This window comes from Formica exsecta, unplaced genomic scaffold (genome assembly GCF_003651465.1).
Source record: "Formica exsecta isolate Colony F162 unplaced genomic scaffold, ASM365146v1 scaffold22, whole genome shotgun sequence".
NCBI classification, from domain to species: Eukaryota; Metazoa; Arthropoda; class Insecta; order Hymenoptera; family Formicidae; genus Formica; species Formica exsecta.
The window spans coordinates 139,690-151,705 of record NW_021849497.1 but is presented as its reverse complement, the minus strand read 5'-3'; the positions used below and the strand labels follow the sequence as shown (position 1 = coordinate 151,705).

The following is a 12,016-nucleotide window of genomic DNA, read 5'->3' as shown; positions in this document are numbered from 1 at the left end:
TACGGCGAACAGATAAAATGGCACTTTGAATCGAAGAAGCACAGTTTGTCGAGACGATATTTAATTTTTTGTACATTTTCTGTATGTTGTACTAGTTACATTGACGAAACATAAACTGATATCGGGATTATGAAAAAAACATGTTTTTATCCTAAATTATAAAAAATTCTTTAAATAAGAAAAGAAACATCAAGAATGAGTGTTAAGAGTGAGATGTAAAGTCTTCCTTATTCGTTGAAATTCCTGTAGTGGAAGTGTTGATCTTACAAGAATTGTTCTTTGCTTCAGAAGGATGCTTATGAGTGCTCGTTGAGGACTTCTTAGGTGATTTCTGAATTTGTGTCGTTGACAATCCGCTCACCGGATACTTGTTTTTGCTGGAGGTCGCTCCGTTACTGCTCCGTATGCTATTTTTCATTGATGTTGAGATGGAAGTGGTTTCGCTAGGATGCTTTGGTAAGACAAAGGCTTTCGTCTGCTTCAGCAAGTATTGATCGTTGCATAGTGCGGAGATTAATGGTAAGTCTAAGTTGCGACTCTTTTCGCGAAGCGTTCGAATATCTAGCATATCGTCGTTCTCGTCACTATCGTCTATGCCATTGCTAGATTTGCTAGGTTTATACAATTTCATGGCAATCAACGAAGGAGCTGTTGCCGAAGAAGCTGATGGTAATGGCTGATTTTTGTCAAGATTCTAGAAGAGATAATATACATTATAAATATCTATAAGTTTTAAATATGTGAATAATCTTATATTTTTATATTGCATTATGGATAATCTGTATATCGCATTATGGAAAGAAAAATTAATTGTAACTCCAGATTTTCGAAATTTAGAATAAATTAAAAAAAGAGATAATTACTTTCCAATTAACATGAAACATTCGTTAGATTTTTGATATCATAAAGAGTCTCTACATACTAATTTTATTTCAGAACATTTATCTATATTGGAATATATATAAGAAAGAGAATTGTTTTAAAATCATAATACTTTATATATGTAAATTTCTATTTTTTATATTTTACTATTAATAGCAAAGTCTTTAAAAAAAATTATATTAAAAAATATCTGTTAAAGATCAAAATTATATAAACGCATGTTTTTAGTTCACAAGGATTGACAATTAAGTTCGTAGAAAATATTTATTACAATTACAGAACACACTTATTTGTTATTTAATACATGGCCCCCTTTAAAATAGTCCCTTCCTAAAGCAATGCACTTGGTCTAATGTTTTTTCTATTGCAGGAAGCAGTCTTCAAAATCATTCTCCGTGAGATTGTTTAGAGCACGCGTCATCCATTCCACCTCCGCTCGTGACCCCCGACGATCCTTCATGTCTTTCTTGATTTTGGGGAATAGGAAAAAGTCAGGTGAGCCCGATCTGATCTCCTCCGATTTTTTTCTATTCCTCAAGATCAAGAAAGACATGAAGGACCGTCATTGGGGGTCACGAGCGGAGGTGGAATAGTTGACGCGTGTTCTAAACAGCCTCACAGAGAATGATTTTGAAGACTGCTTCCTGCAATAGAAAAAACATTGAACTAAGTGCTTTAGGAAGGGATTATTTTAAAGGGGACCGTGTATTAAATAACGAATAAGTGTGTTCTGTAATTGTAATAAATATTTTCTACGAACTTAATTGTCAGTCCTCGTATATTACTTTAGTAAGAATGGAATAAATACTATGATACCATAAAATAAAATTTGTCTGTTTATAAATTGATTTTTATAACTTTATTCAACAACAAAAAAATTAATTTCTCTAATTCTTACACAATATTATTTTACTCAAATTGCGATATAGTAAATATGAGCTAATCATCTTTTATATGTTTGATATTTTTTGTACCTGTATTTCATAAGGAGGTGGTGGCGGAGGCGGCGGTAACCTACGATGTTTGGATTGTGGTAGAGATTGCATTTTACCCGTGACCAAAGTATCCAAACATTTAAGAATGTTCTCATCACTCCTGGTCCGCGACAATATGTGCAACGTATGAGGATCAGCTAGTACAGAAGGTTCTCTTCTGAGACTGTGACTGGACGAACAGCTCGGGCCACTGTACAGTGAGCTCGTGCTAGCAGCATAATGACTGTTTAGATTATTATGTAACAGATAGTTACTGCCAGAATTGTTGATGTCGCTAGTGCTCAAATTTTGATTAGACGCATATTTGGACTGCGAGGAAAAGGAAGAACCGGGAAGATAGGGCGTACTACGATACATCACTGAGGATTTGCTAAAAGACGGATACGGCGGTGGCGGATAGGCGGCCATAGCTGCAAGAAGAGAACCTTGCTTGGCGTCGATGTATTCCTGCTTCGACACTGCTGGATCTTTGAGCGGAAACATAACATAGTCAACATCAGAATAGAGCTGCTGTTTGTATTGTTCTATTTGCGATCGAGTAATTTGATTCGTATAAACAGTCGACAGACTGGATGGCGGTTGTGGCGGCAGCGGTGGCGGCGATGGTGGTGGCGGTGGTTGTCGCGGATGTACCATCGGCGGTGGAGGCGGTGGTGGCATTGCTGTTAAATATGGTAAAAGCGCCGGACCGTTTCGAGAGGCATGCACATCCAGATAATTGTTTGGGCCCACCACGAGAGCGGCAACCGGAGCGTGTACCGGAGTAGGTTTCATTTTATCACCTGGGTAAGTAGGAGGTTGTATCCTAGGGGGTGGTTTCGGTGCGAGGTTTACTGTAATGTCGTTGGTGGTCCTCGTAATCCTCGGAACGAGACTGGACACCGTTGACATATCGGGATAAGGCGGTGGAGGCGGTGGTGGTTCTCGTGGCGTTACCGCGTCGTTCCGCGGCGGTGTGGGCGGCGGTATCTGAATTTTTTCTCGTTGTGAGGTATACGGAGGCGGTGGCGGATTGGTCCGTCTGGGTGGCAATGGAACAAAGTCATCTCGAATCGTGTTATACGGCGGTGGTGGTGGCGGTGGTTCCCGTTCTCGATCTATTTCCGGTTTGCTCGATTTTTTCTGAACATTAATCGTCGCGTAATCAATATTTTCTATCGGATACGGTGGCGGCAGCGGCAGTTGTCGATCGTTGTCCGGGCTAAGTGGTTGTGGGTGTGAAGGTGGTGGGGGAGGCGGTGGCATAGTCACGTAATCGCAATCCGAATCCATAGAATTGCTGATAGTCTTACGTGGAGGATACCGACCTACTATCAGATCTGATAATTCGTCGGCTGATAGAAGTGGTCTTACGCTGGACGGATCACTTCCGTCGCCTCGAAAGCTGCCTGCGCTGAGTATACTATTGCTACGTGAACGCGAGTTCTCGAGTTGTTGATTTAGTAGGACTTCGTCATCATCTTTACATATGCTGTATATCGGTTCCTGATCTTCCGTGCCGACGTTCTCAATATATACATCGCTACTCTCTGACTGCAACCCGCTGTGGATAGTATAAAAGCCAGACGTAACAGACGCCTCGTCGGTAGCGGATTGAACGCAGCTAAGAACACAAACATTGCTCGCTGCCGAAGACTCGTTGATCTCACTAGTAGATGAATATAAATCATCGCCGATTCTTTCGTCCTGTATTTCATTGCTTCTCAACGTATATATGCCACTCGTCTCACTCGCAATATCAGTACCTAAAACATAATTCGGATTTATTATCGACACGCTAGAGATATTGATTTATCCTTAATATATTTCTATCAGACAGAATAAAATCATTAGAAATGATACATCCGCAAATATTATTTAACTAATAACATTTCTCAATTCATTTTTTGTGACAGCAAATTTTGCAGGAGTAAGAAAAATCTCCAACAATTGTCTATTATTAGATTTTCAGTAAACATTGTTTGTTGCAGTAAGATAACGTGGCAATAATTAATAATAAACGTAAGTTACCTATATCAGTGCTGGGATTTACTTGCATATTTAGGCCAGATTTCGTGACCCCCTACCCCCTCCCGACTGCTCGCGCGTTAACAATGAGTCACCGGACGTGCGTAATTAAGGAGCGCAGCAGTCTCGAGAGTATTCGCATGTAATAAGACGCAAATGTAATAAGCCAATACTTTTTTAATAACATCGCGAAAGTTCCCAAAATAAAAATATTTTCTTCTGGGAAACCATTAATCGATAAACCACTACTAATTTCCTACTGGGGAAACCACTTTAAAAATAACGCATCAAGAATAGTATCTCACGGATGATGTGTAATCTATTATCTCACAATTATAATTATATTGTTACGTCCTGTGGACTTCACAATTCTTTTCGTCTACGCAATTATACTATCGTATAATTTAAGAATTAAACCAAGAGAGGTGAAATCTGTCTGACAAACAAGTTGCAATCGGTTTAAATTCCATCTCAAGTTCAATTAACAAGTAATCAAAGACTAAGTTACGAGAATAGAAGCTTTTTAAGTACCGAATTTGCTGCACATTGTAAAAATAAAGTGATAAAATTACGTATTGTAGTCGCGTATCTCATAAAATCCGAAAACTTAATTTTAAGATTATAATTTTAAAATTATAATTTTAAAATTATAGATGCTCACCAAAGTCTATCGGTTACTTACTGGCCGTAAAAAATCTAAACAAAAAGAAGATTCCTTCTAAAGGAAGGCATCACAGACGGAAAAAATAATGAAATAAAAGACGATTATGGCTCTAGACAGGAATAAATATTGATTCAGCGCCGCGTGTATTCGCTTGACAGATTATCTTTATGCGACAGTCAGGAGTCAGATAAAATTTGAAGAAGTGATAAACGCGTCAATCCTATATCGTGCGAGTTTCCTTCGTTAGATTCCCCCGATCATCTAATAGAATATTTGTCGGTTATCTGCAAGCCTAAACAATTCCGCAAAACTACTTATTCCCGTCTATTCTTTGATGTTACGAAGCCACGGTATCTTTCTCCATCCTATCTCACGCAATGACTCTATCTTTCCTTTTATTATCCAGTGTAGCAAGGAATATTTACTCCTTCTAACATCCCACATAAGCAATCTTCCTAATTTTAATGTTTTTGGTAGTTCGCGATCACAAATTGCTCTTCGCAATATCCGATATATGGTCAACCCATGATATTTTGAACATCCTTCTATGAACCCACATTTAAAATGCCTCCTGGTTACAAGTTCTGATAGAAGAATTGATTATACATAACACTTAAACATTCGTTGCTTTATTTTGAGATTCTTGATATTGCATAGAACGGACCTAGGTCTATTGAATGTTGCTCTTGCTATTTCAATTCTACTCCTAATTTCAATATTCAGGTTAAATTCTTCAATTTAAAATAACTCAAATTATGCAACTTCCTAGGTAAATTATCTTATTTGCTTGTTGTGTATCTTCGTTATTTAGTGCTTACTCCTCTATGTTCATCATGGCTAAATATCATAAACTTTGTTTAATGTATATTAATATGCAATTCAAACTCCCCTCCAATTAATCCTCGTAAGTAGTTCCTTGAGATCTTTAATGCTTTAAGCAATGATCACTGTATCATCCATGTATCTTATATTGAACAAAGGAACGTCGTTGATTTCAATACTTTCATACGTTCCTGATAAGGATATTTTAAAAATTATATCTCTGAATATACAGGTTAAAAATTGGATTATTGGTGACAAATGCAACCTTGACGAACTTCTCTCTTAATAGGAATCGCCCGTGATACTTTCTCTTGAATTTGAATATTCATTTTCTGTTTCCAATAGAGGTTTTTGATAATTCTAATGTTTTTATTATCAATACTTTGTTCTTCTAGTATTTTAATAAGTTTTTCATGTCTTATTCTATCAAACGCTTTTTCATAATCGATTAAGTAGGCAAATACATCCTTTCTCTGATCATATCTATACATTTTTTAAGCAAAACGACTTGATAGCGGAAAGTGTTTTTCTGATTCCAAATCTGTTTCTAAATCCGAATTGAGAGTTGTCCTTATATTGCTCACACTGTCTTCAAATATTTGCATTGTAACGATGCATTCCTCCATCGTTATCCGGCAGTTGATCAGGCGGAAGTCTGCTACCCGGCGAACACCAGCTGGACAAGGGCAGAGGCGCATAGCTCCCTTTTTTAAACAACTATACGGCCGTTATACGGCCGCCGAATACTGTTAATTAGGCGATATAAAAAGACCGCCAAATTAAATCTCACTACCAGACCAATATCAGAATCCTCTCGAGCAGTACGCACAAAAACTTCCAGAAACCGATCCTCGAAATCGCAAGAACGAACAGAAAAGAGAGGTTGACGAACAGCCTCCGCCGAGCATTCTCGACATCCGCTTCGATTGCGAATCGTTCTAATGAAGTGAGGGGGGGATTTGAGGTGGCAGGAGCCACGTACCAAGCAAACATCCCTTTCGTGACAGCGGCAGCGTTGCATCTGTGTAGGGCATTTAAACATCTCTATAAATTTTTAAAACTTTTTGAATTATTTTTGTTATTTTTCCTTCGTTGAATGGGCTAGAGGAGGGGATTTAAGGCGACTGAAGGCACGAACCAAGCATCCATCTCTTCCGTGGCAGCGGCACTGTCGTATCTGTGTAGGGCATTTACACACTCTCCCAGCCCGACAAATAATTGTTAGAAAACAATATTTGCGGACTTGAAAAAATATGCGAAGTACGAGTGGCTAAATCGGAGATCGAACCCGAGTCTTTCGCTTTCCGGGCAACTGCTCTTACCACTAAGATATTCAGACCTCATACCTTATGCCACTGTAACATAGTTTATACAACTCCAGAGCGATGTTGGAATCTCGCTCAATGGATGCAGTGCCGACTGCCACGGAGAGACGACATATCCAGTACGTCTCCAGAGTGGTCGAATCGTACTTAAACGATTGAAAATTGGCGCCCGTAGCCGCTCAGCGATGAGTGTTGACTCGTCACCAGTATGCATGGAAGCCTCCTGGAATAGCCCATCCTAAACTATTTTTCCTAAGCAGCCCCCTCTTCTGTTCCCGATTAATAATACGATCTTCCATTGTCGCCATGTGGTGGCCTCTAGTGGACAGATTACCAGCATTTATGCTGGCACAAATGTACACCGCAGACTTCTTTCGACTGAACCGAATGAGAGCGGAGTGTTCGCCGCTTTCCGCGAGAGTACTCGAGCACACGGTCTATCATCCGACTGCTCCGGCCAGCCGGATCGTGGGACAGCGAGTTCGCTTTCCCGCCGAGTCTTCTCGGCTCCGCCGGCCGTCCTCTAGATGCACGCACAGAATAGGAACGGAGAGTTTTCCGTTCCCGTCGAGATTTCCCGATTTCCGGACGCAATCCCACGAACGTCTGGGAGTACGCGCCGCGTCACGATCCATCGATGCCTCTGCACGCTATTATAATCACGGCATCGCCGTCCGCGCCTTTAGCGCAACGCACTGAATAACTGTCGCGCCTTTAAATACATATTCCTCGCGCGCTATTATAATCACGACATCGCCGTTCGCGCATTTAGCGGAACGCACCTAATAACCGCCACGCCTTTATACTAATATCCTACGCGCACTGTTATAATTGTGGGATCGTCTGCCCACGCATATTACAACACGCGCCGAACAACCGCCGCGCCGGAACTAAGATTTTTCGCGCTGTAATATCCGCCGCGCCCCGCTTCGCGGATTATTCAATTGTAACTGACCATTGCCAAGGGAGGCAAATAAAGACAACTAACACATCTTTCGTCGCGTCTCAAACCTCTTCACGAATTCTGATCCCGATTGTGTTATCCGCGCACCGCTCGTGAAGCGGCCCGTTACGCATGTATTATTCTTAGAAAAATTTTAAACATATGATACATTAAACATATTAAACGGTAATCTGCATTTCTTAGAATGGATCTTCTTCGGAATAGGAATAAATGCTGATTTTAGCCAGTCATTCGGGATTTCTTCAGAGTTGTGGATGAAATTAAATAGTAAAAAAATAGTATAATTGGCTAAAGAGTCATACGCTGGGTCTCAGTGCTAATATTTTTATAATACGTCTTTAATACAAAAACGTTTCTCAGCACATTGGTTTTGGCCATGAAATGTTGCATTAATATCGCGGAGCGCGTCGGCACTTGTTTTCGCGTATCAATCGCATATCAGGAGATCATCGAATCGCGAAGCTTGTAGGTTCGACGCTCGTATGCCTATTGTCGTAAGCTATCGAGAGCGCGTGAAAGAGTCTCGTTCTCGACTCTTAGCGAAGGATTGGCGACCTTCGCATATCTTCGTCTGCAAGATGTGAATGTATTCTTTTTCGCGACGATTATTGCGCCTGTTCGGTCGGCTGTCACCTCTACGTGTATGAATGTGAATGTACGCATGTATATCAATTCGGAGAAAGAGCATTTTAGTTTTGCATTAAGAGCGATTCGCGGATCCCGTCAATCCGCGAAACGGAAAATCCGTACTTTTTCCGTCGAAGATCGATCATCAATCGTGCAACCTGCGCTCTGCGTAGCGTGAGGCCGCACTTTTTGAGCGTCGCTTGCATCACCTTCTCGCCGTTGTCCGGCTGTCGGTCTTTGCTCACTATTACCGTTATCATTGTCGAATTCTACGTATTCTATAACTCCGCGATTGCGCGCCCGGGAAGTATCCTGTGGCTATCGCTCAATCTGCAATCCGAGAGCGATTATCGCGGCGATTTTCGATCCGGTTTTCGGCCACTTTCTTGTCGCTCAATCTTGCATTTTGCGGGCCGAGTTGACGACGTACGGAGGATATTTGTTACGGCACCACGTACTCCAACGCTAATCATCTTACCTGTACGACGACTTCTATCGTATCATATTTCACTCGATCATATTCAATGCTATCGTCTACGACTCGGTTGGAGTACTGATATTAATTAATCATCCTGTCTTTCATTCTATTATTAATTTCGACGTACTCTAATATACTTTGCCTGATCACCTTATTACTTTTCTTTAATAAATCAGTTGTTTATTTTTCTTACACTCTCGTGCCTATTATTTGGCTATCGCCCCTCGTGCATTTCGTTCGTCCGTTCGTCTTGTCGATTTCTATTACGTCTCTTAACGTAGATTGAAAAAAAATATCGGAATAGAAGTTTGGTTCTGATGATTTCAGAACAAAGTATTCCATATATATCTCGATTGTTTACAAAATTATTTGTTAAACTGAACTAGATTAGCTATTTCCACTGCCCATTTTTGCTTATGTATTTACCTGTCTTCTTACATCTGTCGTAAATAGTGCTTGGAAAACTGATTGTCTCCGAAAAGATTGCGGAGTTTTGTGCCGTGTGCGAATATCCTAGTTCCAAACTAGAGGTCGCTGAAGTGCAACGCATTCGTGCTGATCTGCCCGTAGGTGTATTAACGATTGTGCTGCAGTTGCTGCTGCACTGTGAATTCTCGGCAGTCATCATAGCGTTCGCTGCGAAACGTGTCATCGATGTGGAATTGACATCAGAACCATCAAACTCTGAAAATTGTCCTACGATTATGTTAAACCATATGCACATGAGTGATTTGCTTATGATTGCGAAAAAATCATGTCTACTAGATAGAAGTATTAATGTTATAGGTCCCATCTATTCTAGACTCGTCGAAACCAAGCTATTACTGTATTCTGGAATCTTCTTTTAATCACCACTCTTGTTCTAATAATACATCTATAAAACAAAAATTTTTTATCTTTTACTGGCTTTCTTACATATAATACAGGTAATTATATGACAAAATGTGTAGTGAGAGAACAGCGCAAAAGGGGAACTCCAGTTTACAGAAAGATAGCTAGTCCAGAATAAAAGAAGATACAATATATGGAGATGCGCAAATTCTTTGCATCGTTATTTTACTGCAACGTTTTTAAAAACATGATATTTTTTCAACGGCGCAATAACAATATATCCAATAGCGGCACGATCATACATGAAATGTACATTCTTATCACGGTCGTATAAAAGCGAAGGTCCCATTAGCATATATCCTGATAAATCTATAGATCCTATAGTACATCCACATATATTGACCGATGTCTAAATAACCAGCACAATTTAATGAGAAGGTTCTAGTGTTCAACTGGTCAATTGGCAATGTAGACTGAATCCCGCTCGCATGAAACATACATTCTCATACAAGATGTTCCAAATTTTTTAGCCAAATATCGTCAGTATGTTGCATAATCAAAAATTAAAAAAAATGTTATGTAAACATAGAACATTTGAGGCTTTATTATAAAGTTACAACATAAAATTGAGGGACACGATAGTATTTTGTGTTAAATCATGCAAAGCCACAGAAGTCACGGAAAGCCACAAAATCACAGAAGTGACAGCATTGGCGGATTGTGTATCTATATGACTTGAAAGTACTTTATTATCAAGGATTTCAATAATAGCTGGGCCGATCGAGTTTTTAATAGGTTTAATTGCGATAACTTGGGTTTTAATGATATCAGAAAGATATCTTTATTTTGGTTTTACAAGCAGAGAAAGAGAGATAAATAATAAATACCCCAGATAACACAAAAAACTAAAAGTTACAAATTCATATAATGAAGTAACTTTATAATAAAGTCTCAAACAACTTATTTTTGTTAATATTTTTTCTTATTACTGCTCATACTGATGGCCTGTAGCAAAGCCTGGGACATCTTATATATAGTCATGCATACAAATGGTAAAGAAAATTTCAAAAATCAAATTCAGAGTAATCGTACTTTTTGGGCAGATTGATGACATAGTAATCAAAAATGAAAAATTCTTACCTGCGTGAAGTTAGCACCCCATTTCTGAAAGTTTAAAATTCTAAAGGTTGTTCCAGGTTGTTCTACACTTCTTCTAAATTGTTCCAAAACATCAAATTTATATTATAAAAATTTTCGCGGAGAATTAAAAAATACAATTTTTTGACCTGGCACCCCATTTTTCAAAAATCGAACTTTTCAAGATTGTTCCATGTTGTTCTAGTTGTTCTAAACATTGTTCCAAAGTATTAGTTTGATCGGTTAAAAACTTTAAAAGATATTGAAAAAACAAAAATTTAAGAAAAAAACATTTAAACCGACAATTATGTAAGTTTTTTTGTTTATGAGAAAATGGCCAAAAATGTTTTTTTCTTAAATTCTTGTTTTTTCAATATCTTTTAAAGTTTTTAACCAATCAAACTAATACTTTGGAACAATGTTTAGAACAACTAGAACAACATGGAACAATCTTGAAAAGTTCGATTTTTGAAAAATGGGGTGCCAGGTCAAAAAATTGTATTTTTTAATTTTCCGCGAAAATTTTTATAATATAAATTTGATGTTTTGGAACAATTTAGAACAAGTCTAGAACAACCTGGAACAACCTTTAGAATTTTAAAATTTCAAAAATGGGGTGCTAACTTCACGCAGGTAAAATTCTTCTAAAATAAAATATAAAAATAATATTTTTTAAATAATATATCATCTGCGGTTTGTTTTACAGATTACGAGTAAATCTCCCAAAATTTTTCGCTTTATAAACCGCATTTATTTAATTAAACTACTTTGAAATAAAAATATAACAAGACATTATAAAAAACCAATATGAATAGATAAATTATATACATAGTATCGAAGTACAAGAGTTAACATCTCATTTTTATTTCTTAAACTAAAGAGATATACCATAATAAAACTCAAATTTAATGTTTTAGCCCAGTCAATAGGTAGTTTTTTATTACATTAAATCCGGGAGTTTTGAAATTTTACAAGGTCATGTAGTTTTGTGTCTAAAATAATTTTCTGAATTTTCGACCTTGGCGGGGCGCCGCTCGCGCCGCCATATTGGAAAAATGGAGCAAAAAAACGGTTTTTTTACAATATCTCTTTTTTGATTGATCCCACGACAAAAATAGTTATTATTAATATTTTTTTTTTACTAATTGAGAGATTTGTCTCATTATTCTGTACATAAAAGTATTACGGTAAGATTATCGAAAACTAAATATTTTACGAGATATTTTATTTTTTATATCAAAATATGTCAGATTAAAATATAAAATAACTCAAAAAGTACTCAAT

The 12,016-nt window shown here is 38.0% G+C and overlaps 1 protein-coding gene across 1 annotated transcript; it reads right to left on the bottom strand.

The window, feature by feature from the left end:
• Nucleotides 1-202: 202 nt before the first annotated feature.
• Nucleotides 203-10,621, bottom strand: LOC115235388 (protein expanded-like). The gene is made up of 4 exons (XM_029807149.1): nt 10,585-10,621; nt 9,191-9,448; nt 1,857-3,622; nt 203-694 (listed from the first exon to the last, which is right to left on the bottom strand). Exons 1-4 carry the CDS (start codon nt 10,619-10,621, stop codon nt 203-205), a joined length of 2,553 nt encoding a protein of 850 aa, XP_029663009.1.
• Between the last annotated feature and the right edge of the window lie 1,395 nt (nt 10,622-12,016).

Coding starts and splice junctions, on each gene's coding strand:
- LOC115235388 (XM_029807149.1), bottom strand. CDS start 10,621: ATGTCCCAGGCTTTGCTACAGGCCATCAGTATGAGCA. Junction 9,449..10,584: donor ACAGGCCATCAGTATGAGCA/GTAATAAGAAAA, acceptor GACAATTTTCAG/AGTTTGATGGTTCTGATGTC. Junction 695..1,856: donor CACCTCCTTATGAAATACAG/GTACAAAAAATA, acceptor TATCTCTTCTAG/AATCTTGACAAAAATCAGCC.